General features: G+C 46.1%; 1 protein-coding gene across 1 annotated transcript in view; it reads right to left on the bottom strand.

Moving 5' to 3' along the window:
- The window catches only part of Abtb2 (ankyrin repeat and BTB domain containing 2), a 151,643-nt gene extending 125,932 nt beyond the window's left edge, over window positions 1-25,711 (bottom strand). The window contains exon 1 of the mRNA XM_021179050.2: window positions 24,405-25,711. Within this exon, the coding sequence (XP_021034709.1) occupies window positions 24,405-25,287 (883 nt within the window). The 5' untranslated portion in view covers window positions 25,288-25,711. The remainder of the gene's footprint in view (window positions 1-24,404) is intronic.
- Between the last annotated feature and the right edge of the window lie 2,101 nt (window positions 25,712-27,812).

Raw genomic sequence — 27,812 nt, 5'->3', positions numbered from 1 at the left:
ACTGTGGTGAGGGACTGAGCAACAGGGGCTTCTGCAGCTGGAGGGAGACTGGTGCAAGGCTGGATGTGACGATCTTGTCCCTGGTGACTGGAGATTTCGTCTTTAAGCCTCTGTTACTTCCTCTGCCAAAAATGAGGACACTAGTCGCTGCCTCCTGCTGTTAGTGTGAGGATTACACGAGACTGTAAGCAGGGTCTTTAGCAGCACAGTGTACACAGTAACTGCTGAACAGACTTTCCTTGGATATTGCAAGTAGGCAGGCATCATTCATATCCCCAGCAAAAACCACTGCTTTGTGTCCTACATGATGCTGGCCCTGTACAGGGCACCACTCATGGTAGCCTGGTTGGCTCAACAGTCGTTCTATCTGGATCTGTTTAACTGTAGGTACTTCAAAAGGAACATTTAATAACACCCTTCCTTGGCTGGTTTAGTTCTGCAATGGAAAGCACATTAGCCACACAGCCATCAGGATCCTGAAAACACATGGTCCCTAATACGGTCGCACCTTCCACTTGCATCTGCAACTGATTAATCATGAGGATCAGTGAGATGGACTTTTCTGTAACAGTGGGCAGCAGTCTCACTCAAACTTCAAGTGTATCAAGATAGCAATGACTTGGACTTAGACTGGAAGAAAGAAGTGGCACTTTAATTCATCTGACATAATTTAAGATGCCATTAAGTCAGAAATAAAACCAGTCTTTGAGCTATTGACAGTCTAAATGGCTCTCACTAAAACCTGCAATCTGAATATTTAAGTGGTACTCATCTAAAGAAGTGCTTTCCTTCCAGAGGGAAAAGTTCCATTAGAACAAATAGACACTGAAGCCAGAAAGAATGACTAAATAAATAAATAAATAAATGACATTGCTCTTTGACTTGGGGATGAGGAGACAGCTCAGTTAGTAAAGTGCCTGCTGCCCAAGCATGAAGACATGAGCTCATTCTTCAGCAACTAATACAAAGCTGGGCATGGTGGCACACACGAATAATCTCAGAGCTAGGGAGGCAGAGAAGGGTAGATCTCTGAACAGAGAGCCATCCAGCCTAGCTTAACCACTGAGCCCTGGATCCTGGTCAAAGACCTTGATTACAAATATGAGATCAACAGCTCCTAAGAAACAACATCTGAAGTTGTCCTCTGGCTTCCGCATACAAGGACATCCATGTGTATGTATACCCATAGGAACACAGGCTCTGTACACATACACACAAAATAAATGCCCAAACTGCAACAACAAGAAGGGATACTTATTAATAATGGCAAGTTGAAACCCTTAAAATAAAAAAAACTACTCTTGTCTAGCCTACTGTGGGTGTTGGCTGCATTCCCTATGGTTACTTTTTCTATTCTACTTTTCTATCTAGTTCAACCAGCAGCTCCATCTCTCCATCTTCTTTCCATAGCCCACCTACCATTCTCAGACCCACGGGTCCCTTACCCTCTCTCTGCATCAAGAGAAAAAGCATGTGGCCCTAGACTAAAGTAACTGGTTCAATGACAGACACATGACTCTGACTAGGCTTATCACATCTAAGCAACCTCACAGACACAGTTTTTGTTTGAGCTATTAGGGAAGCCAGCTTGGCCCTTGTTCTTCCTCAAAGGCAAGGTTGTTGCAGCCAGTTTATAAGCATACCTAGAGCAAAATTTAGAGGAGATATCCAGGGTCTCCGAACCTCTGAATCAAAGCACATTGGAAGCCAGCCCTACTCAGGACCTTAAGGCAGTAAATTCACTTTGCTTAAATTGGTTTGATCTGCATCTGCAACCTGCAGAGTCCTGAAACATAAAATTTGAACAGAAGTGCACTTAAAAAGCTGAAACTTTACAGCTTCTCAGCTTCAGGCAAATTACCTGGAATATAAAGACAGTGTACTGGCCTCCCAGAACACCTCACCTACCTTGAATATGAACCTAAGACTGATTGTCTCTGACCCACTGCTGCTAACTTGGATGTCAGGGACCTCCGTTGGGGCCACTGCTCAGAGAAGAAAGTTCTGGGTAAGAAAAAAACCCTCTAGTTCCTCAAGGTACTTTTGGCCCTGGATGGGTTACTCTGTGGTTTTATTTTCTTGAAAAGCAGCACAGCATATAGAGAAGGCAGTACTGCATGGTGGTCAGGAATATGGTCTCTGAGTCAGGTGAAGCTGCACATCACCAGTCTATCTCATCCTCAATTAGCACCAGCTCTTCTGAGTCATAGCTGATCCGTAAACTGGAAATAAATCATAGCAATACAGCACAGGGTGGGTTCTGAGGCTCACATAAGGTAGTCTGCACAACGTGTAGCAAGGGACTTTAAATAAAGTCACAGTTAAATGGTGAGTTACAGAGGTTGTTATCTCAGAGGAGAAAGAATATCAAAGACATCTGCAAAAACCATAAGGTACTCTACTGCTATTAGGGCTGGTCTAGTCACCTCTTCTAAACCAACTATAGTTAGCGTCATCATGAGGGACAAGAGCAAGAAGCTTGGTGACGTTAAGGTGCCTGACAAATTACACTCAGTCTGGAAGGAAAGAGGTGGAGAGAGGGAGAAGAAAGGGAGAGGGAAAAGAGAGAGGAAGAGGAAAGAAGAAAGAGGGGTATTAAGGAGGCACAGTGATGAAAACCCTGTGGCAGAGTTGCCGTTTCCATCAACAGTCGAGGACATTTCCCAAGAAATATGGGAGGGTTTCAAAGACACTGCTAGACTGCGTGGTTCATGGAAAATGCTATCAATAGCAACCTGTTAAATGTTCTGGAGGTCTGGAACTGGTCCCAGGCTATGCACAGTCAGGTCCTGCTGAACTTTTCCAGAGTTCCGTTTGCAAAAAGGCCCAAGCAAGATCCCTCTCCTAGCTTCCCAGTTTAACGGACTTCACTGACAGGATGCAAATGTGCTTCTTTGTGGATGAGACATTTCACCTTCTTAACATGGCGGCTGAAATTTCCAGAAAATTTAGCCACAAAAGTCCTCCTGTTACTACTGGCACAACTCAGTCAATGAAGGGTGCTGGGCTTCCAGCAGGCTGCTTCAGCAGAGAGATAGCTCAGGAAAAATCCGAAAGACCAGAAAAGTGTCTCCTTGACTGAAGAGAATTTTTTTCCTTTTTTAGTTTGTAGACTTAAAACACACAAATCACACACACACACACACACACACACACACACACACACACACACGGCTAAGAAATACCCTCCACAAACATATAAAGGGGCCACTTTAATCACAGAAGTATTGCTTAATATGGAAAAAGTTCATGCCTGAAAATCAGGTCCATAAAATGGACCTACTTCAGAGGGAGGCTTAGAGAACAGCCCCATTTGAAGCTAGAGAACTCGGCGCAGGAAAATAGATGGACTGTTCTCTTCTCTTTCCTAACTGCATCCTGTATGCCAGCCATGTGTATTTTGGATTCCTTCCCACCCTACCATGATTTCCTGTCAAAGTCTGGGTCCCATGGTAACTGGAGAAATTTGGAGTGCTGGCTCCCTATGCAATGGCTGGCCACACAGGGGATGCCAAGTGGGTATCTCCTTCTCAGCAAACATGTTTCTCTTCCAGCTCCATACTAGAGCGGTGTTCTTTCTCACAAACTCTTGCTAATAAAGTACTTCTTTTCCATGCAGATCTCCTGCCTAACCTCTCTTACTTACCTGGGAAGAAAGTGAAACCCTTTTCCAGAGTGAGAAGGCCCCTGTCTTTAAAACATCGCAGCATGGAGCAGGGGCGCTGCAAAGCGATCAGAAACAGCAAGGGAATGCCAGCTGCAGACACATCCAGAGGTTTAGCAAAAGCACAACCTCATTTAGGGGTGGGCAGAAGTTACCCTGGGAAATGTCTCCTTAGATGAGGGGTCTCAGGGACACTCTGACACGAGTCACATATGACATGAGATGTCTGAGATTTATTCTTGTAGTTTTTTCAGCTTCCAGGACCACGTCAACCCCTGGGCCCAACCTGGCTTACTAACTAAGGTCTTCCACATGTAGTACACAGTCTGCATTGTAACAATCTGCTGAATGCATGCCTTTGGCTCAAAGCTGCTCACAGTCACTGCTCTCTTCACACTGTCCTTGACATATTGTCAGTGTTCTGTGAGTGTAGGGAGAAGGTTCTAAGGACAGATCCCAGCTTCAGACTCCATCTCTGACTCGGGGAATTTGTCTTTATAAGTTCCTTGGATGCCCTATCTCCTGCAGTCCTGCCTTCTTCATGAAGGCCTAAAGTCAGGAAAGAGCGTAAATACCACACAGATTAAGGCCTAATGTAAAACAAGCATCACAAAGTGCCCCCCACCTCAGAAAAAACAAAAACAAAAACCCCTCAACATGGGTATCCTGTTTTTTCTTCTCTTTGACTCAAGGAAATATTTACCATTGTAGAAATTTTGGGCCATCATATGGGGTGGTTTTTGTTTAGTTTTAAAACAAAAAATTTAGCATCCTTGCACGTCAACAAACATGGCACCCAGGGCACACTAACCACCAACTCTCAGTTTAGAGAAACAGGTCTGACCCAAGCTTGTGCTTTGTGATATAGCTATCGATTTTGCTAATACAGAAAACAGACCGACTCTGAATCACAGGTTTGGAGAGGGAGGCTGCAGAATGCTTTCTTTACTGCTCATTCTTCTATCAACTGAAGCATCAAGTATTGGTTTCTAGCAGAAGTCCTGCAAGCCACTGTGTGAACAACCTGAAGCAGGTTCAAGACAGTAGTAGAACACAGAGGGCACAGAAAACAAATGCCATAACGTCAGCAGGAGCCTGACTCTCTAGAGCCAACACTGCCATCAGAAACAACACAGCTCTGCCTAACCTAGTGATACCTGCTGGATAATTCTCTTATTGTGGACTTCATGTACCCTGTCCTGTTAGATTTTCCCAAATCAATGCAGTAACACAGCCCTACATTTTCACTTTCCACAAAAGAAACTGAAGCTCAGAAGGGTTTTAATAATGCCTCAGCCCTAAAAGTTCAGAACAGTTGATAGCAACAAAAACCAGACCTCTTTGGGTACTTGAGGTGTATGTGGGGAGTTGCTGACAGGAAGGGCCATTGAGGGCCTAAGATCCTTTTGTTGTTACCGTGTGGTTTTGGTTTTGAGGCCTCCTGACCACAAACTTGTGATATAGTATAGGATGGGCTCGATTTCTTGTCCTCCTACTCTCAGCCCTAGTTTGGGTAGGGCTGGGCACTGAAGCCAGGGGTTTATGCATACTAGGTAGGCACTCTACAACTGCGCTACATCCCCAGCCCCTCCTTGGAGTTTAATCATGACCTAGGTAAGTTGCACACATGTACCTATGTGACAATTCACTGGTCCCAGTTCAACATACAGGAAAAAACAATACTGTTACCTCAGATTACATGGCTGAGTCTGAAATGGAATTCAGGTCTCCCTGGCTCCAAAACCGGGGCTCTTGTCTCTGTCGCTTTACCACAGCCAGAGAAGAGGAGCTAGGCCTGAGAATTACTTGTACCCAGATGCCACTGACCTGGGAGCATGTGATTGGGCCATCTCAAATATCCTCCATGCTTCCCCGTGTTAAGGAAAAGGAACCATGGGTAGAGCAAAGCCGTAGGCAAGGGTTGTGATACTTGGCAGTAGCAATGAAAGCAGAGAGGACTAAGACCATCCCAAGGCAAACACTGTCAGCTCCAACCCTTGGAAAGAAAATCTCCCAGCTAATATGAATGCTCCCAAAGTGACTAATGAAAGCCTTCCATCTGGCCCAGCAAGGACAAAACAACCCTGTCTTTGTTCAGTGAGTTTAGACTCACACAGGCACTTATGCCCACGTGTTGGCCCAAACCTGAGAAGCAAGGCGACCTGAATATCCAGACTGTTCTGGGCTCTCTATAAAAGAAGGCCACTGTGGCTGGAAGAGGAAAGCCTTGGTACTCAGGTATTTTACCCAAAATCACAGGCAATCACAGAGAGCACCAAGGGAAGCTCCCAGCATAACCCAGGTGGTCCATAGCATGCTAATAATAAGTAGCCACCACCAAATGGGAACCCAGTCATTTTTAACCTCAGGTGCATTAATTTGATTTACCACAATCCTTCATCCATGACCACTTTTAATTAGCTATAATAATGTGAAATCACCCCCCAAGACAAAGCTAGAGCTGTGGCAAGCACAGACATCTAAACCACATGAGTCTCCCTCCCCATCTCCTTTTCCCTCCCCATAAGATATAGACAGCCGTTATCTGTGTTTGGCCCTCATCTTCCCTTTTCTGCTGTCTTGATTGATCTGACCTGTAATATATTCCTCAAGACCTTTTTCTTTTAACTTTATAAAGACTGAGCTTACATTTCTCACTATAGTTTTGCTAAGGTTCATCCCATTTCTTCTTCTTCTTCTTTTTTTTTAATCTATCCATTCACTGCCAAGTGAACCCACCCGAAGCGTGTCATAAAGCCATTGACTTTTAATTTCACCCTTTGAATCATGGACCCATCATTTGTCAGGTGAGGGATCGACTGCTGAACTGCACCTCCAACTCCAAATTTTAGCTTTACAAACCAGACAGTAGGTACAGCTTTTGGTCTAATATTACAAATTAAAATACAAGTGGGACTAGGGTATCATAGTTCAATAGTAAAGTGTTTGTCAGCCATACATAAGACACTGATTCTGGCCCTCGGGGCAGAAGAAAAAATAAACAAAGCATAGAAACCTGCCCAGAATTACACAAAGAAAGGAACCTAAACTGGACTGGCAAAGCCCAGACCTCTCCCTTAATGCTCATGGTGTATATGAGATATACATGGGCATATATCAGCACTGGGCCTACTCTACCACCATAATGGCTAATATCCTGGTTACCTATAGGCTAAGATTACATCAAATATTTTTGAAAGTATTATTCAATTCCTGTAACTATCCTCCAAAGTCAGTAGTAGTAGCTCTGTCTTACAGTGTAGACTGGGTAGTAGTGTAATTAAGCAGTTACTCATTAAGCAAGAAATAGACCCAGAATCTGAATGCAGGCAATCAGTGTACATAGTCCCACCCTTCAGCCCTTTAGAGGATGCTCCTCTGAGTGTGTCAGTTATCAGACTAAGACACATACCAACTAAAAATGGGCCTGTGTTTATGCCCCAGGTGATGGTAGCATTCTCAGAACCTGACCCATACATACACTAGGCCCATCTAGCAAGTATATCTGTGTGTAGGGGGTGAGTAGGGGAAGGAGCAGGGGTAAGAAAGAAGGACAGCAGATCAAAACATGAACAACTCACTGAAAAAGAGCAAACCAGTTTTAGCTGGGTCTGGAGGCAATTGAAATAGGAGACTAGAAGGGAATTAGCAATGCCTTGAGGAGAGAAAGCACAAAACATACTTTGTGGAAAACTCTGACATTTCTCTTACAGGACAGGAATTATTTGACCTATTCTAAGTAGCCTGCTGGTTTGGTTTTTTTTTTTTTTTTCATTTTTATTTACTTAGTATGTGTGTGTATACGTATGCATGCATCTGTGTCAAGGCACATGAGTGCAGGTCAGGGAATAACGTACAAGAGTTGGTTTCTCCTTTTACCACACAGGTTCTCAGGGATTGCATTCAGATCATCAGGCTTAGCAGATGTCTTTACATGCTGAGCTGTCTCAGCCGCCCTGTATACTGACTTTGATTCAAGCCTTCAGGATAGAAAGTAGAGCGTGAAGTCTGGTGGCAATAAAACTCAAACGGTTCTTTCACCTGCTTATGAGTGAGTGACCTTGGACTACCCACTTTAACTGTGCCTAGCCCTCATATTTTCATCTATGAAACACGATTAGTAACAGGCTCTTTAGCTCATAGTCTACAATGAGGATTCCACGAGACAATCAACAAAAATCATTGGAATCTTTCTCATCTCCCAGAAGGCACTGGACAGATATGACCATCCACTCATTGGGTGTGGCTGAGTGAACCGCACAAGACTGCCGACTTCTATTCTTTTTTCCAAGGCACTCCAAGCTCCTCCTTGAGTAGGTCTGATCATAGCCTCCATTCATTACTCAGGAGAGAAGAAGACACAGGCTAGCCTCAGATACTACCTCTAATCAGTCTCTCTCAGCCTAGACTTTGCCAGACTGATACACACTCAGAGGTTCCTGGCACAGAACCCCACTGATAACCAGTAAAGCCAGACAGTCTTCCATTTGCCTACTCATCGCAACCACTTGAGGAACACTGAAGAATACTGTCTAAACTTAAAATGCATGAAATTAGAAGGGGGGATATGGGAGGTACCAATGGGACAGGGAAGGAAACAAGAGATGGTAAGGGGGTAAACATGGTTATATATGGCAAGTACCCTACAAATATGTGAAAATGCCATGGCGAAACACAGTGCTTTGTAGAATTACTACACACAGAAAATGTGAACAGAAAATACAGTCACTACCAGGCATTAAAAAGAGTTAGTCTTGAAGGTAAAAATTGTCACCCAGATAACTCAGACCCAATTTGGGAGGTTTAAAATGAATATAGCCAGTTAAGTACCATTTTTAAGTGCCTCAAGGATGTTCCAGCAATCAGCCAGTCATATGGATGGTCAATATGTATTTGTATTTTTGGAAAGAGGAAGATATGTATGGGCTCAAATCAACACACACGCATATTCATTCTCTCTCTCTCTCTCTCTCTCTCTCTCTCTCTCTCTCCCTCCCTCCCTCCCTCCCTCCCTCCCTCCTTCCCTCCTATGAAGAATAGAGACTGTGCTGACAGTGGACCTCAACACAGGTCACAGCCAAAACAACTGGCAAGAAGAAATCAGCGTTGTCCTTTAACCAACCAGGAGTGATTTGTAGGTCTCCAGGGAAGCCACATAGGACAACAGCTTGTCAGCATTGGTCATGTTTCACAAACGGTGACAACACAGTGATGCAATATCCTGGCCTTGTGTCCTTCCTTTTCTTAGAAGTTCTCTTTGTGAATGGTTCCTCCCTCTAGAGCCAGGCATAGAAAGAGAGGAGAGGCGGAGTGGCAGCTGGATTCCTCCAATTTAGATATATGCCTTGTAATAAGTTTGACTAAGACGCCTGTATAGCCTGCACATAGTTCCAAGTTATTTGGAGTTTACCCCAAGTGTCAGATTTGGCACATCTAACTGTGGACAAATGAGTGGCAACTGCATAAACACATGGCTGTTCCACACCACAAATGAATCCTATAGAAAGAAGCCAGCTCTGATTACACTGCACTGCTGGGCAGTGCTGCTCACACAGCCTAACACAGCAGGAAGAAAGCAGGCTGGTGGTCACCTGTGAGCGTCTGGAATGACAACTGTGGTGTACTTTTTATCTCTGCCATCCAGGGAGAGAAGGACGAAGAGGAAAAAGAGCACACGGAGCTCATGTTATGCACATGTAATTTACACATGGCTTTGCGTGCTAGCTCCCCTCCAGGTCACGTCTCTGATTTAAACACTGGATCAGCAAATAGAAAGTACAAACAGCCCATGGCAGAGTAATAATCCCCAATGTCGTTTCTGGGGAACACAAAGGAGGAAGGTGGGAACTGCAGCTCACTCCTGTTAGTACTGTGTCAGTTCCATCAGAGGACGGTGAGACTGGACTAGGAGACTTTATTGTGTCCTATCTCACTGAGTCCTTAAAAGCACACGACCAGGTAGCTTCTCTGGATCACTCCCTTTCTACAGATGGGAGGACTGAAGTACAGAAAAGTTAAATCATCAGCTATGTTATCTAGGTAAGAGTGAATGGTCATGGGTGGAACCCAGGCCCCAAGTGTGAACAGATACTCTGCTCTCTACAGCTCAAGAGAAACCTCTCTTGATTCCAAAGATGTTCCTTCCAAATTTCCCCTCAGCCAAGAGCCCAACCAGGGCTCTTTTTGTCTCAATTCTCACAGCTCAGGATACAGAAGATGCACAGGGCATGAGAGACACTCAAACCCTGCAACTCTGGGGTAGTTTCAAGAGTCTCTGATGATCACCCGCTGTCTTGGTGGTAGCTTCCCAGGTAGTGCTGCCAGGCTGGCTTTGGGCAAGAGGCCCTCAAAAGGAACACACCCAGAGCATGAAAGGAGCAGACAGTTCCACAGAGAAAGGGAGCTCTGCATTGTCTGACGTGACCAGGAAGTCATTCAATAAACCAGAGAGGATAGCCCAGAATCTGAAAGAAGCAGAGTCTAAACCTGAGGACACACATCCTGGTGAAGGCAGCAGCAATAGTATCAACTCCATCCATTTAGAGTGTTTAAGGGTTACTTACAAACGACTACCTTTGACTGAATAAAGTGCCTTCACGGATACCCTGGCCTCCACTGAAGGAATGTGTCACAAGCTTTGTCAACACTGTGTAACAGGCATTGTTTTATGCACATTTAACCATTTTGTTTAACCCTGGTGGAATCCCCATGAGGTATTTCTAAAACCATTTCACTGACAAGGGAACTTTTTCAGAGAAGTTAAGTGACTTGCCCTAGGCTACACAGCTTTGAAACCATAAAATATAACCTTGTGCGAGGGGTCCAAAGGTTAGAGCCACAAAAATCAATGCCCTTAATCTCTCCTCCCATGAATCTTCCTACTTCTGCAAACAGAGGGGTCTCTGAGAAGCTGGGGAATAGTTAAGATTTTAGATCCGTGAAAACCCAGAAAGCTGGCCCAAGTGACCAGCTGGTGACCTGCAGTCTAATGGCATGTTGTCTCGTAGAGCTGTCTGTGATGATGGACGTGTTCTATATCTGCCTTGTCCAGCAGCCACTGGGCATGCGTGCTGATGGAGTACTGGAAAGGAGGCTTGTGTGAGATGTTTAACAGTATCGAATTTTATTATGTTTAAAACTTAATGGCCCACATGTGGCTATGGCCGCATTATTGAGGAGTGACTTTAAAGCTCTTCATACATGTTCCTAGGCACCACAAGAGGAAGGTTGTGAGAAACCCCTGGCTTCCCTGGGGCAGCCCTTGTGTGAGTGGGGGAAAAAAAGAAAAATAAAATTCACTTCAGAGCTCTAATCTTGGAAACTCTGCAGCCAGAGGAGAGAAACGGCCAAGTCCTAAACAAATGGCCTCTCACCACCCCCACCCCCATAAGAGACAAATTAAATGCAGAAAAGGCCCCAACTTAGTTACTCGGGAAAGGCTGCTACCTTCTGTGAGGATGGATGCTTTGGCTTAGGATGACACAGGACTCAAGTAAGGTAGAAAGGGACGAGCCAGAAGAGTAAACAAGAGGAGGCCAGGCGTTCTCTGAGGTGACATAAATCCAGAGGAAATGGGCTCAAGGAGGCAGACGCCTCCAAACATTCTTCCTCTTGAACTATTTTAGGCAAGCACTCAGTTTCTCAGAGGTCATTTCATTCACTTCACCGGAGAGAAGGGTCCGGCTTTAAATAGGCAGAGGAGCACCTCCAGAACAGGCCCTGTGGCAGCCAGCACCCCGCCACAGCAGGCTATTTTAAGGCACCTAAATGGCTCCCTGTTCTAAGCATAAGGGGCACCTGGGCCTTGCTGCAGTTTCTCTCTCACCCTCCTTACCAACCCCATCATTTCTTTGCTAATAAAATCACCCTGTGCTTCTCTCCACCCAGACACTTCTGAGGACAGGGGAAGGGAGGCAGCACGGTGAAGGAGGACTCAAGCTAGGCCATCCTGTTTTGATCAATGATATTCAGGGGGTTTCTCTGAGCTTCAAGCTCTTCAGCAAGACTACATGCAGAATACACACAATGGCAGAACCACATGGCCCAAGACATGGGAAGCACACAGCCCAGGTACACACTGTAAGGCTCAGCACTTGGTAGTTTAAGTGCTGGACATGGGAGTTGACACTATGGTCTGCTGGCTTCTCTGGTGAAGGAGGACACATGCGTAGTTGGGAACTCAAGAATCTGAAGGAAGGCTGCCTCGGTTTCATTATATGACTTGTGAGAGAGACCTGAGCCGGTTACTTAAGCTCTTTAGACAGTTTCTGCATCCTAGAGATGAAATTAACAGCTTTACCAGTTGATTAAGCATCATGACCTCACAGCAGCACTGCCGTTCCAGATCTAACTTTGCCCTTCCCAGGTAAGCCCAGCACTCCAGGCTTCTCTTGGAGCTCTCCGGGGAGCTCTGTGGATGAGGAGCGATCCAAGCATCATAGCTAAGGAGTGAAGGAAAGCCATCAGCCTGGGTGGGGCAGGAACAAGCACTCCAGAACAGTGATGCTCTGCCCACTAATAACAGCTAATGTCTGAGTGCTAGCCGTGTACCAGACGGTCCCAAGCACTCTCCCCACACCATCTGAGCCCTTTTCCACACCATTTCCTTCGGAGTTTCTGAAGGAAGGCCCTTATATTAGTCACAGACACACATATTTTTAAGCTCTCCAGGTGATGATAACATGAATCTACTGCTGGGAATTAATGAAAGAGCTACTTGATGAGAACTGTGATATCCCCATTAATAGCAGAGGAAAATTGAGACACCAGATGGTCAGGCAGTGGCAACCATAAGATCCCATCCATAGCTACCCTATGCCCCCACCTTCTGAGGAGCAGGCCCTTGGATATACACAGTATCCTATGAACACCCTTTCAATATCAATTCCTGACTCACTCATGACTGATTTGCAAGAATCCAAAGCTGCCTGAACATGGGTTCTAGTTTTTCCAGAAGTGAAGAACATGTACGTAAAGTTACAAGTAGTTCACAGGACAAGTGGACCTAATTAAACAGATCACGTGTTAATGACTGAAAACAGTAGAGCTGATCACCTTGGTGTAGGCTATTGGCCATCTACAAAGGGGCTTCTTTAGGCTAACAATGGAAGATGTTAAATAGACATTAACCCTCTCTTGCCCAAGTCCTGACCAGTCTTGTTGGGCTATGCCTCTGGAAAAATAGCTCTGAGTACAGCTATTCAATCTATTACACGACTGAGAAAGTATAAGGTGGCCTTGCCTCCTCCCCAGCTTCTTACTTACTATCTCTGTAGATTACATCTGGGACAAACATCCAAATCTACACTTAGTCTCTGGCTTAATCCTGCCCCTTCAATACTTCAGTGAAGCCTGGCCCATAAGCCTTACTGTCACTCAGTTTTTCCTCTCTTAACTCACATATCAGACTGTAGGTAAATACCATTGGCTCTGACCATACACACATCCATGACCAACCTGTCCAAGTCCCACCCTCACTTTGCCCCTCTTTTACCTCAGTGATTGCAAACCCCTCTCCCCTGATCATCTCATTTCTACACTTGATACTAAAAGTCCATTCCCAACAGGGCAGAGAGAATAACCTTCTTAAACTGCAAATCGAATTGTGTCAATCAGCTCAAGTTCATCACAGCACACTCAGCCTTAAAGACATGGCACTGTTATGCAATAACACTGTGTTGTTTCCTCTTCTCCCTCCTTCTGCTCCATGAGGAACCCAACCACACTCATCTACAGCAACCAGGAACACTTCCTTGTTATTCCCTCTACTGGGAGCTGCTTTCTCCAGCCATGAGGGCCCTTACTGTGGCTCCTCCATTGTGCCTCCTGTCCTCGCTTTCAGCCATGCTCCCCAGAACACTGCCCAGTCCACCAAAAGTCTTCAGTAAATATTTGCTGAACAAATGATGCACCGCAAACTGAACTTTCCTCCTAGCTCCTAACCCAGAGTCCCTACGCACTGTAATCTCCCCAGAGAGTAGCTAAATAGACAATATCATCTGTGAGACTTTACAAAGGTCCCATGAGAGGGGGATATTCTGATGATTCTCAGGGCAGCTCTACCCCGGGGCCTTGTATTACACTCCTGTATTGAATCCCAGCACAGTTCTGGCTTGTCCTGCTTGCCCTGGGAGGATTAAGTCCAAAAGAACAGCTGTGAGCAATTTGCTTTCCAATTTTGTCTCCGTGTATAACTTGATCTACCCAGCTCTGAGATGAAGAAGAAACCACCAGGTCCCCAGTTCATACAAAGGGACCCCTGCCTTATCTGGAACACTTCATTGATTTTCCTTAGGATTTGAGAGGTGGATAGGGAGGAGAAGGGCACAAGCTTATTTAATCTCGCCTCTCATCCTAACCTCCCAAGTCCTGCTCAAACTCTGGGACTGAGGAGAGAAGTTAAAGCCTGCACACCTCAGGACAACAAGCTCTGCATCTTGGCTTTTTAGAACTCCTGGCCTCCTGTCATCCTCAGTGACTCTCATTTCCCCTCCTTTTTGAAAAACCAGGCATGCCAACCCCAACAAACAGCATTTAAAAATATCGTGCTGGCTTGGGCAGCACTGCCTCTACATTCCTCACAATGCCTATCTGTGTCCCAAGTAGGACAGAGAAGGGTGTAGAGTATTTTTTTCTAGCTTCTCCCCTACTATAAATACCCTAGTCTGGGTAGGCAGGCTTCAAACACCAGCTGTATGAAGTCACCTCGGGGCTGGACCTCACCACAGTGCTGGCCTGCCAGGGCCTGGACACAGCTGTCGAGCAGTTTATGTCAGCCAGAAGTACATAGAACTCATCCTTCTGGGAGAAGGCAAAGCAAAACCTAAGTGTAACAATCATAGCAAATGCTAATGTTAAAAAGATGGCGTCTAGTCTCACCAGCGGACAGCTTGCTTCAGCCAGGCCCTTTTCTTTCCTCAGGATACTAACTACAGGGGTCAATCCCAGGGAACTGATTTCACAGAGTTCCTGTGGGGTCCAGAAAATTTCCAGAGACAGAATGGCCCCCAGAGACTCTAGTCCAACCTTCTCATACCACAGAGATCCAAAAAAACTGGGGTGATTCACTCCAGTCACAGAGAAGGCAAGTTCCTGCCCAGAACTTTCTCGATCCAAGTCTATAGTTCTCTGTGCTGGATTGTTCTAGACACTGTTGTATACAGTTTGCTTAGTATGTAAACGTCAACTTATAACTTTCCTCATAATGAGATCAGAAAATACTGATCTCATACTTTAGAAGGGTTATACCAAAAAGTTGTCCACAAAAAGGGCTAGGGTGTAGCTTGGTGGAAGAGCACAGGCCCTGGGCTGGACCCAGTGCTTGAAAAACAAGCTTTCAACAAAAGCTTTTGTTGGGATGGTTATCCTGTCTCACACTCCCAGAGGTTCAGTTTCATCTCTCCCTGGACTCAGGTTTCTATTGCCAGGACTTCCAAGTTCAGTCTCCCTACTTAAATTTTGTCCTCATGAAACTCTTCTTAGCTAACATTTAGAAAGAAAGACTTTCAAATCATTTACTACATATGAGTCTATCTGTAGTTCTGCAATATCCTCATGAAATTTATTGTTTTCAAGTGACAAGAAAATTTCTTCAGTACACTGGGGTCAGGAAAAGGACACACACACACACACACAACCTACCTAAGGTATTAGCCAACCCAGTATGATCTCTGCATTTTGCTGTCAGGGCTCTACTGAACTCTAGGGAGTCCAACCCTGATTAAGATGAATTATAAAATGCTTCTATGATCTCAAGCATGTAACACAGAAATCTCTACTAATATTCTAGAAACACATCAACAAGAGCTAGAAAACAACTCCACATCAAAAATGAGCTGTCAGCTGCTAAGCCTATACTGGAAATTGAGCACACCAAGTTGTCTAAAGTTGAAGTCAACAAAGAGGAGTAAGACCCTTTTAGCTCATCTTGTTTGAGGCTGTTCCTTACTTCCATAGTGTAGAATTCTGCAAAAATAAACACTGTAGTCTACTTTAAAAAGTTTACCACTCCCAACCTTTATTACGTACAGGGATCACTTTAGCCCAGAGAACTAATCAAGTCGGAAGTCAAGTTCAACAAGAGAAATGAGGTTCTCCCTTTAGTTCAAGTTTGCTCATTTAAAAGTCTTGTATTACTTTCACAGCTACAACAGCAGACGGGTGCATTTTTGAGGTCAAACTTTCAATCAACAAGAAGGGTAACAGGAGGTCTGGGTTGTGGTTAGGCTGAGCAGCAGAGCAGACACACTCCATTTCTGAATTATAAAAATAAGTTTTGGAAAACTCTCATCCAACACTTTGGCAGCCTTCTTCACATCTGGATAAAAGATGTGAGTTGTTGGTGTTTTTTTTTTTTTTAACTTTTTCCTGTGTTATCTCCTCTACTCTCCCTTGTTATGTAGCTGAGTCTCCCAGCCAACCAGGTTCACTTGCTGTCATTCAAAAATGCATGCATTGGCTTGTAGGTCTTTCCCACACAGTCTCTTCTTTCTCTTTCTTGGTCGAGGCTCTGTTGTCCACGTCTGCATTGGCTCACAGGCTCCATCTCCTACAAGGAGCCCCACTCCCTTCCAACCACTAGGGTGCCCACCTTACCACCTTTGTATAGCTTCAAAACCTTCATCTATGGACTGGAAACTATAGCTCCCTTGCAGAGAAGCTGAAAGAAATTAGCCCATGAAAAGTCCAAAGATGGGTAACATTGTGCAATTAGTGGGGGCTATCAGCACTGTTTCCATATTGCTTTAAACAAGATGCCAAGCTTCTTTGCCGCTAACCATATGCATGCTATGCTGTCCCTCTTAGATCACAAACTCCTCAAACAACGCTGCTTGTCCTCCAATCCTTCTTGTTTGCCTTGCACACAGCCACTGTCCGCAAAGTAGATCACAGAGGGTACTGGGGCATTTCTCAGGCTAAACTTGGGCTATGTTTCTCCATCTCCTCCCTTCCAACTCAACAAGCAACTCCAAACAAACAAAGCTGAAAACCCATTTTGGTTGTTTTTAAAAACAGGCAAAGCCAGGCACGGTGCTATAAGCCTGTAAGCCCCTCAGTCAGGGAGTAAAAAAAAAAAAAAAGGAGGGTCAGGACCTTGAAGTCATCTTCAGCCACACAGTAGTTTCTAGGCATGTCCAGTCTACTAAGACTCTGCCTGAAAACAAAAAAGAACAATCAACAAGGTGCTCGTATCACAGATGAGTAAAACAGGAATCACCTGCCATTCGCATGGCTCGAAAATCGGGTCCAATCAGCCAAATCCAATATCCACAACAAAACTGCTCCCGCAGAGTCTGGAGCAGTAAACAGGGATTGCTCTTGTTATCTTGACAGAGGTGGGCAAGTACTCAGTGGGAGAAAGCTAACCTCACTGCCAGACTGCATGTCCTAGGGACAGTCCACCTTGAGCAGAGCAAGAAGGTGATTTTTCCAGACTCCATAACTTCTTCCTACCTCCGGAAACCAATTATTAGTCATCAAGGAGAGCCTTGTGACTAACACTTGCAACCCGGGATCTGGGTCATGCTCCACCCTACATGAGAAACTCAAGTAGCATGAGTCTTTAGCAGAAGGGAAGAAAATTAATGCATTCAATTAGAGTTTGTATTTTTTTTAAGTCTCTTATAGAGATGCTTATTAAATATTCACAGTCATCTCATGAGTTGGCTATTACAGTCCTACCTTGCAGAGCCGTGCTTTCCAATCAAGGGTGAATTTGTTCCCCATGGAACATCTGGAAATGTTGGGAGATACTTTGGGTTGTCCCAACAACTGGTGGCAAGAGGGTGTTATGAAGCATCTTGCAATGCACAGGACAGCCTCATGACAAACATCATTCAGTACCAAACGCCAACAGTGCCAACTTTGTTACCGAGAAAGAAGCTAAGTCACAGAAGTTAAAGAATTTGCCCTACATCCCACAGGTGAGGCGAGGAGAAATCATACTCAGCAGCCTCACCCCAGGCTGTGCTCTCTCTAAACCCTCAGAATCCTTAACATCCCTGGGTCATTGATACTCATCAGGTGCAAGCACCCTGAGCAGACGAATGGGCCTCTCTTTGGGTAGGAGAAAAAAGAAACTTGGGGTGATTTGCTCGAGGACATGGGTTCACTGATAGGCAAAGCAGCTTGGGAGGTGCAACCTGTGGTCTAAAAGCCGTATCACCTTGGCACAGTGCTGTGCTGATTAGTTTTTGTCCTATGCTCTGAATACAAAATACAGTGGGCAGCTGGACACATTGTTGCACTCTAAGGGAATCAATGTACCCTTCAGAAAGGCTCTTCTGGGCCTGGAAGATGGCTCACTCAGGCTGGGTCACTGGGGCTCACTGAAGCCAGTACAGCCTATTCAACAAGCTCTAGCCAGGTCACAGAGAGACTGTCTCAAAACAGACAAGGTGGACAGCACCTGAAGAGTAACACCAGAGGTTTAAGACTTCGGGCTTCCACATGCACACCCACCCACATATACAGACTCATGTATGCACACCCAGAAAGAAAGAGACGGGATTGGTTGATTCTTCTGCACCTCTCCCCCATTGGAGGACCATTGGCCTATTGTTGAAGTAGCTTTTGCAGCTTTCCCGCCCTTGCATGTCCATGCATCCCAAGCTCCTTCACCCCTCTTAACCGAAGAGCATCACTCTGGCAACCCTTCAGCTTTTCCATACAGCTGAACATATTGATCGTCTAGCAGCTGCAACTTGGTAAAGAACTCCCCTCTGGGGCAGCCACCCTCCCTGCCTCTTCAAAGTAGGAATAATGGTGCCTTCAAGTTAATGGCATCTCCATTGTTCACTCTCTGAGCCTGGAAAGCATTGGCTGGTCTGAGAAGTTTAAGATGCCTAGCCATGGTAGGCCATTTACAATTAAGATCTATAAGAAGTAACATTGTTGCTGTGCGTTTGACCCAACCTGACATCTGAAGAGTCAAACACTGACCTGTTCCTTGCTACTTCGGATTCTATGATTCTTTATAGAAAAAGTGCAGACTTGGGGTTTGAGCAAAATAGGGGTTAGCCCTGGCCCTGCCACCATCACTGAGCTTCAAGACATGAGCTGTTGAGGATCTCTCTGTGAAAAGCATCCTATGCACATCGAGTTGATGGGAACGCAGCAAGATTACTAATCAGAAGAACTTTCAACTCAGTCCTCCCATTGACTGCTCTGCTGCCTGCTGGATATCTGCTATAAAACTCCACCACACTGGGTATCCCACATGAAAGGCGTCTCTCTAACCTGAAGCCCTCCAACTCACTTCCCACTCATCCTATCTCAGGGCTTGGGAAGCACCTAGGAATTAGGATAGCCACCAACTGAATGATGTCCTCCTCATGACCTGCCCACCGTCAAATGATGCTTCTGTTCATCAAGAGCTTGGACTTATGGGGAAGGGTTCTTCTAACATGTAAAAAGAATTTAAATGCAAATTTTGGAGTGACGCACACTGTGTGGCAAAAACCTATAGGCAGCCCTACACTAGCAGAATACCTGAAAGTTAGATATTGTGCAGGTTCAGGGGAGACAGTGAAGCCTCTGAGGTCACAATCGGATGGAGAGGCAAGAGCAGGAAAGGATTCAAGAACATACCCTGAGTGCTGTAGACATGTCAAAGATACTTGGCTCTTCCAGCTCAGAGTGGGGAAGTCAGGTAAAGCTTTGTAGAAGGGGCCTAACAATCCCAGCTTGTTACTCATGCTACCTAAGGCAGGGGCTGTATTTCTGGGCAACCGGGGGAGGGGGGAGGATAAATTAGTTTTCATTTCCAAAGCTTGCTTTGTTTTAGTTCTACAAGCTCCCTTGGCTATAACACAACAGTCAGAAAGAAGGGAGGAGCCCTCCTTGCTCAGTCTACCCAGGTGTTAAAACTGATTAAACAGCAACTCACAACTCCATTAACCCTTGCTCCTTTGGCTAATTATCCCAGTGGAAATCCATCCTACAATCTCTTTGACAAATGAAGGCTACAGCCAGAATTTCCATTCCTGCTTTAAACACAGCCTCTTTATTTCTTGGCTGAAAATGAGATGTTGACACTTGTCTCGGATGGTAAATAAGTGAATAATTCAGAAAACTCCTTAGTCATTGTTTGCAACCAAAATGCTCCTTAAACAGTAGTGTTCATATTATCAATTACTAGTAATGAAATTTCAGAGAGGCCTTCCTTAATTGCCACTCAAACTGTCCCCACCTATCCCATTAAAAAAAAAAAATTGAAAATGCCACTTGGTAGGAGGAGCAGAAAGAGCCAGCCTGGGTTTTATAAATGTGTTAAAGAAAAGAAAAAGAAAAACAAAAAGAAGAAGAAGAAGAACACCCCCCCACACACACACACACAGAGTAAAACGGCTCAGTAGGTGAAGGCAAATACCGCCAAGCCAAGGTCAATCCCAAACCTACACAGTGGAAAGCACTCACTCCAAGATGTCCTATGACATCTACATGTGCCATTGAACGCAAATGCCCCCTCAACACAATAAATAAATATAATTTAAAAAATGTAGACCTGAACACCACCACCACCATTATTATGAGTAAATCTTTGTTTCCGTTTTCTTGTTCCTCCACTGGATCACACACTTTGAGGATCAGTACATCAGCACTGAATCCACCGCAGTGGTAGCAGTGGGGTGCCGTCAGTGACGAGTGCGTGTTTGTTGATTGCATTGCTACTATTTATTGAGCCTTTACTGCATGCTAAGATCTTTTTGATTTCTATCCTCATGCCAATCTCATGAGCTAGGTATTATTATCCTTCATTTTACAGATTACAAAACAGAGGCCTTGAACTATTAAGAATTTTGCCCCCAAGTCCATCATAGAGGTAGGCTTTAAACTCTTACATTTGCCACCGTGACAGAGCATGTACACACTCCACATACTGCTCTGGAATAAGAGTGTTCTCAGCACTAACCCATCATTTAACTGAAAAAAAAAAAAGAAGAAATTGAATTCTCTCAAAGACCACGATCACTCAGGAAATCTTAGTATGAAAAGTGGTCAGGAAGGAACCTAGAAAGGCTGTTCTGAATCAAACCTGCACATAAGAGTTCCTTGAGAAAGAGAGGACTGAGGGAGGGAGTGGAAGAGAGATGATTCTATTTTCTGCCAGTCCCCTGTTTATGAATACCACTCTGTTAAAGAGGTTTCTCTGCTTCCCATAAGGAAGTCATGAAGATCTCAGGGTTTAATGACTCCGCCCTGGGATCCAAGACATCAATACCAAATGATCAACAACGTATAACTCCTGCTGCTCCGTGGAGCTGGGATCCTATTTTATAAACACTACAGAACTTTTATCATCCATCTCAGGCTGAACAAAACCATATTTGTCTGGCATCCTGAGTAATGGACTAGAATAGATGGACTAGAGCTCTTAAGCTCCTTGTTGGAAGACATTAAAGGTTTAAGAGCTCTCTATAGCTGAGTCAAATGCATGTGCCCATGCTGTGTAATTAGCAAGCATAACAACAATACATATATAATTTAAAGGGAAGACCCAGCAGGACAAGAATACCAACCAGCACTCTCCCTTCCCATATGTAGGCATTCCCCACTCAGTCTTCAGCTGTATAAACTGTAACCTTGCTGGCTTGGGGGCCACTTTAATATAAAAAATGTTTGGAACTCTTCATTTCTTTGCTAAGTGGTTTAGGCTTCTCTCTGAAGACAGCTTTCCAACATATGCAATTCATTGCTTCTCTAGCAAACATTCATTTCACTGTCTGAGGGGATTTAATAAATCAGCCTAGTCGCTGGTTAGTGAGACCACCCCCTAGTTTTTATGTACGAGAAGTGGGCATCGAAGTTACGAAGGGGACGACAACAGTTGCCTCGCCTTAGAGACCAGCAAACTCAGAGGGAGGACTCTTGGGTGCTGAGCATCCTAGGGAAAGGAAGTATTCCTGCCTGTGTGAGGTAAAGGTCAAGTCATGGGGGCAGCAAAACCTCACTATCCAGTAAAGAAGTCCCAAGCGGTTTTGTAAGCAATGCTCTTTGCTAGCGGGAACTTAGAAGAACCGATCTCTGACCACTTCGAACTTGCAGGTACTCCAACAGGCAGCTACTCTTCTAAGCCTTGGATTGCAGTCAGAAAAAGGCATTCAGCATGCTGGGCTCTGGCTGAGCATGAGGACATGCAGGGCTTTGTTTTGTGCCCATCATTAGTATAATTTGGCTTATGGGGTTAGGGTTTACCTGCCTTTCCCCAAGAGGCTTTATTCCCCAAGTTTGGTCCAGGCCCCACTATACTGAGGGCCTCCCTCAGTACAGAACTCTTTCCCCTGGGCAATGACAACTGGATGGAAATCCCCTTGCCCTCCACTTCCTCTCCTGGAACTGGTGTTCCCAGTGCTGAAGCCACAAATTTAAAGTATGAAGCATGATTATCAGTGGTGACATCATCAACTCTTGGATTGACCTCAACTCTGACCTAAGAGCAGGAACACTGAAAGACAAATATTCTCATTCCAAGAATGTCCTGTGGTAGTGCCAGAAATGAAACCCAAGACAAGGAATATCAAAATAAGCTACACCGAGTAAATACAGTGTCTTCCACACTGGGCCTAGCAGGTCAGCTGCTCTCATTGAAGGCTGACGAAACAACGCTGTGTAGCATGCCAGATTCAAAGTCCAGTTTTATTATTTAATATCTGTGCAATCTAAGCAAGGGACTAAAAGGTTGAGCCCCTTTGTATAACGGGGATAACACTATAGGCAATTTATATCTTGAAAAGACAAAGCATTTATCTGTTCTCACACCACAATCAACACAGAGCGTGTATTTTTTTTCTATCTCCCAAAGTGTGGAGACTCCTCCACGGACACGCAAACATGTCAAAGCACACACAGCTGGGTGTCCTCTAGTTCAACTCAATTAAACCCTGACACTATGAGGAGATAACCCCAGGTCTTACTCTTAAGGTCAGTCCGGCCACAAGTCCGACCAATTGGCTGTAAATACTCTCTTCTGATTTAGTATGCTAGAGAGGCTCACAGACTTTAGGGAGGCACTTACCCATTTCCTGGCTTGTTTATAAAGGTTACAAGGCCTCAGGTGAAGACCCCCATAGGACAGCATGAGGAGGGTGAGTCCCTTGTCCTTCCGGTGTTCAGCTACCCAGAAGCACCAGGAACCTTCTCTTGAGATTTGTGTTTGTTTGTTTGTTTATGAAGACGTTATTATACATGCATGATTGATTAGAATCTTGGCCACTGATTGATCATCAGTTTAACCTTCTGTCTTGCCTCACCCCTCTTGTGGGAGGCTGGGGATAGAAGTCAGAAGGTACTAACCCTTTAAAGACTGCTTTATTCTTTCTGGTGACTAATCCCCACCCTGAAACTACCTACAGGTGGCAAGCTCTTACTTAGTCATTGCCATACAAGAATATATTTTCATTTTGGAGTTTCCAGGAATTTTAGGGGTTGTATGCAGAAAATGGGGACAAAAACCTAAACATACAGTTCACAGTTTCACACTGCCAATAGACACTGGCTAGTTTATAAAAGTGGTCATCATATACAGAGTGCTAAGTACAGTGACTATTACTGGTATTCTACATTTTATCGTTCTAAATTTTGCTATCCTGAGTATGTTAAGCCACATTGTTCTAAAGCTTAGCTACCATGAGTATGTTAAGCCACGTCTAATTTGACTTTTCTCCCTTTCCAGGATCCACCTGGTCTCCTCCATTACCTGCGTATTTACCACTGAAAGCTGCACACAAAGTGACCCTTCTAATTGGACCATAAGGTTGGTCCATCTTAAATAATACATGGTGGCCACCCCTGAAGCTGGTGTCAGATAAGCAGTCTGCTGTTGAATGCATGTCGTGCTCTAAACTGCCACAGCAAACGGCAAGTGGTTTGTTTTCACCCTTGGCTCTGAAGCCTTGCAATGCCTTCAGTTGGGGTGCAGCTACCCAGTGCTTAGTTTTCTAGACTCCACACCGTGCAGCTGCCCATCCCCCACACTCCATTCCCATAATGCGGTTTACTGAGCCTGTCATCTTTCCTTTCAGGAAAGCCTAAAAGGTTGTGCATTTAATTTAACATGAGGTTTTAATCAAATGCTTACTTGGCTAATGACAGCTGGAAAATTCAGCCCCAGAAGCCAGCGTGTGGCTCTTTCTGGGAAGCAGACTCAAGAGTCTCTGGTTTCCCTCACCTCTGGGCACATAGTATTAAGAGCTGGGAGCTCTCCCTCCACCTCCCGTCAAGAGGCCTGACTATGAGCACCATTAAGCCCAGGGTGCATGCAGCACCAGAACCTGGGCTCTCCATTCTAATCTACCCATCCCATTTATCCAAGGCTCGGATGTTGAGAGTACAGACCCCTGGGCTGCTTGCTGCCACCGTGCTGAGACAACACCAGAAGAACCACAGTAATCTACCTATGGTGGGGTGAAAAATAGACTCCTAGAGATCCAACTAACAGGGCAAACCGTAGCAGGGCAGCAAGCCTCACTTTAGAGGGTTCAGGAGTAGTTTGGTCCACGCACTCATTCTCACTCAATTAGTGTACAGTCAACAGAACACTAACCACGACTTTATCCTCAAAAGTTAGACACCTAAAACAACCTTTGACAAGATTTCCACTTAAGAATTCTCCCAGAATTCCATTTCTCTCAGAGACGTGCGTGATTCACTTCACAGCTTGCTCCTAAGAAAATCCACTCCTGGGGTGGCCCACCCAGCCTGTAGGTCAAAGTTCCCTTCACCCACACCCCCTCGTGCTTACCATTGGCGTTCTTGCCACAGATGAGATGCTCATAGGGTTGCAGGACTCCCCAGAGCTCGGCGTCGTTGTTGATGACCATCTCCAAGGCCTCAGCGGATACCTCTCCACCTCCTGCCCCTCCTCCATCTGGGCTCTGGCTCGCCAGCACCCTGGCCCGGATCTCCTCCACCAGGTTCTCCATGCAAGCCGTTAGCGAGATGGCCGCGTACTCATGGATGCGCACGGAGATGCGAGTGTCCACCATCCAACGGAAGAAGCGGCCCACGGAGAAAGTGAGGCCGCAGCGCGCCGACTTGCCGCGGCGCAGCCCATCCCCAGCGCTCATGCTGTAGAGGGACAACGCCTTGACCGCTGCCAGTGCGCAGCTCTCGGCCAGCGCCCAGCTGTGCACCAGGCGCACCGCACTCTGCACCTCGAAGCGGGTGCACTTAGCGTGCAGCACGCTAAGGCGCTGCGCCTCCCGGGCCACGCGGATGAGCGCCCGGCGGAGGAGTCCGGCCAAACGCCTCACAGCCTCGGCGGAGAACGAGGGCAGCCTCCGGCCGCCGACGCTTTTGCGGAGCACCCGGGCCACGTCTCCCTCGGTCCAAGGGAACTCCTCCAGCTCCGGGAGCCGCGGGCAGCGGGAGAAGAGGTCGGCCACTTCGGGATCCTCGGGCAGCACTGTGTTCACCGTGTCCCAGCTGTTGTGGCGGCTGTTCATGGAGCCGGAGTAGCACCACCAGGCCGCCCCGCGGTGCTGCTGCGCCGAAGAGTTGAGCGCCTGCGAGTTGGACTTGGAAGACGAAAGGCTGAGCGAGCGGCAGGAGTCGCCGGCCCCATACCCGGAGTCCAAGGTCAAGTCCTCCAGAGTCTTCAATGTGGAGCTGTACGTCCCGGCCATGGGGAGCCTCCGCGCGCGGCCTCGCCGAGCGAGGGGCTCTCACTGTTCCATGCCCACTTGCCCCGGGGGAAGGGGGCGGAAACCAGCTCTAGGCTCTCGGAGGCGCCCTCCGTGCTCGCCGCGCCGCGTCTCGGGGCCGCAGCATCGCCCGCGCACAGGCCGCGGGAAGGTAGGCGAAGCTCTCAGCCGGCCGGAGCCCGACGCCGTCCGCGTCCAGTCGCCCCGCTGTCAGCGAGCGGGCTTCCCCGCCCTCCTCCTCTGAACTCCGGCCGCCAGCTCTCAGCTTCCCTTACAGAGCGTCCGGAGAGTCCGTCACCACAGAAAGCATCCCGAGAAAACGGGGCGGCCACCGAAGAGCGAGGCGCCCGAGGTCCGTCCGGGACCAGCCGCTGGGAAAGCGCTCCACAAACTTCTACGGGGCGCGGGTTACAGACACAGATAGGTCCTCTGGAGCGGCCCGCATGCAAATACACCCGGGCGGTTCACCAATCATCAGCCACGCCGGGCAAGAGCTATGCCAATGGTTTCCGAGAGGGGCGGGAAATATGCAAATCACTGAGAATGGGGTGTAGCGGGTGGGTGTGGCTGAGGAGGGTGGGGGGAGAGAACAAGCGAGCAAGCTGGCAAGGAGGTGGGGCGCAGAGACCCAGAAAGCTGGGGGAACCAGAAAACAGGCTCCAGCGCTGAGGACTAAAAGATAAACGAAAAGGAAAAGCCCCTATGTGCTGTCCCTTTCCCGCCTTCTAGGCTTTAGACTTAGGCAGGCAGCTCCTTGTAAAGCTGTGAGCACCCAGCCCAGGGAAGTAGGAAAAGAAAACTGGGAGGAGACCCGACTCACCTTTCTTGTCGACTTTCTACCAAGCCCCTCCTCCTTCTCTTTTGAGAAATGAAAAGCTATTTATGTTTGGAGGGAAGGGGAGCACCTCTGCTTCTCTTCTCAGATCTATCTAGTTTTGTTTATATTGACTTTAGGCTCCAATCGGAACAGACTATCTTAAACTGGGACCTGAAAATGGCCCAGCACTCAGAGGCCTGTGATCACACCCCTGTATAGGTCCACTGTTTTCCAAGGATTACCTAGAAGGTGGGAGTCCAAATCTAAAGAATGAACGGCTTTCCTCTTACCGGTGTACTTTCAGGCGGATCCTTTTTGTCCGAGGTGGGAGGGGATGCCTGAAAAGGAACCAGATGAAAAACGAGGACCTGCGCTGAACACCTCGTGCATGCCGGTGTTCCCTTTTAAGGACTTGCTGGCGTGATGTGCGGGTCCGCAGGTCTTTTCCCCACTCGGGACTCGGTGCCTCCTGTGTACAGTGAATTGCTGTCCTTCCAGTAGCGCCCAGGTGCACCCCAAGCGGCTCGCTAGAGAGCTACTGATTGCATAGATCCACGCCCAGCTCTCGGAGGACCAGCTGCTCCCCCATAACTATTCACACGCACGTGCACAAGCGTGCACCAGCCCCCCTCCAGCAGGACTGCAAAATCAAAGCGCGGATTGTGCACAACGTTCGTCCCAAGTCCTCTTCGCCAGCTTCTGAATAGCTCCTTTGTGCTGTACTTTACAGTTCTGACCTTGGGCCGTGAGTTGGATACGAACTAGAAAAGTCTGGTTTGTCTCTTTCCTTAAATTAATGATCCCTTTCCCCATAAAGCGATTTTTTTATTTGGCAGTTTTACTTAATTTTTCCTTTCCTGGGGTACATGAGACGTTGCCTCCTGATGGTTAGAATTGGAAACAGAGTCAAGGACGGAAGTACTGTGCAAGGCATAAGCCATCAAATTAACAGAGTCACATTTTATAGAGGCGAAATTAAAAGTTAAATTAGAGGTTCAACTTGTCAGAAAACACGAAAAAACGTTTGATGGATTTAATACCCATTATGAGAAATATAATAAAGGAAATACCGTCCTCTAGTGGATATCTAGAGGAAATAATTTTTTTTTCTTTGTTCATTTTCTTCAAAAATAAAGGCTTGACTGGGAAGGTACATTAACTAAAAAGGTGATTTGGAGTGCTTCTTACACAAAATATGGGATGTTTGTATTGATGTATTTAAATCACATGATGACTTAAAATGTAAAGATAAACATGCCCAATTTGGATATTAATGTGGTTATTCATATCTGTAACCCCAGGACCGAGGAGATAAGCAGGAGGACTGACTTGAAGCCAGCCTGGGTTTTGACAAAACCCCAAAAAGAGGATAAAAAGAGAAACACACCAAGAATAAAATCCTGGAGTTTCATGGATGTTAAACTGCCCCACAAGGGTCCTAGACAAATAACTGGATTTCTTTAAGAGATAGCAAGAAAATCAAGGGAAGAAAGAGCAGCTCTGTACATTAAACGATACTTAGAAGATACATCAACCAATCACAAGCTATAGAACATACTTAGGTTTTTAATTTAGAAGTTAATTTAAAGCATTGGGCCAGAAAATAGGTCCATGATTAAGAGTCCATACTGCCTTTGCAGAAGACCCAAGTTCAACTTCTAACACCCACATTGGATAGTCTGTAGCTCCA

This window comes from Mus caroli, chromosome 2 (genome assembly GCF_900094665.2).
Source record: "Mus caroli chromosome 2, CAROLI_EIJ_v1.1, whole genome shotgun sequence".
NCBI classification, from domain to species: domain Eukaryota; kingdom Metazoa; phylum Chordata; class Mammalia; order Rodentia; family Muridae; genus Mus; species Mus caroli.
Note: the sequence above shows the minus strand (reverse complement) of the source record. Positions and strands in the feature narration are given on the sequence as shown.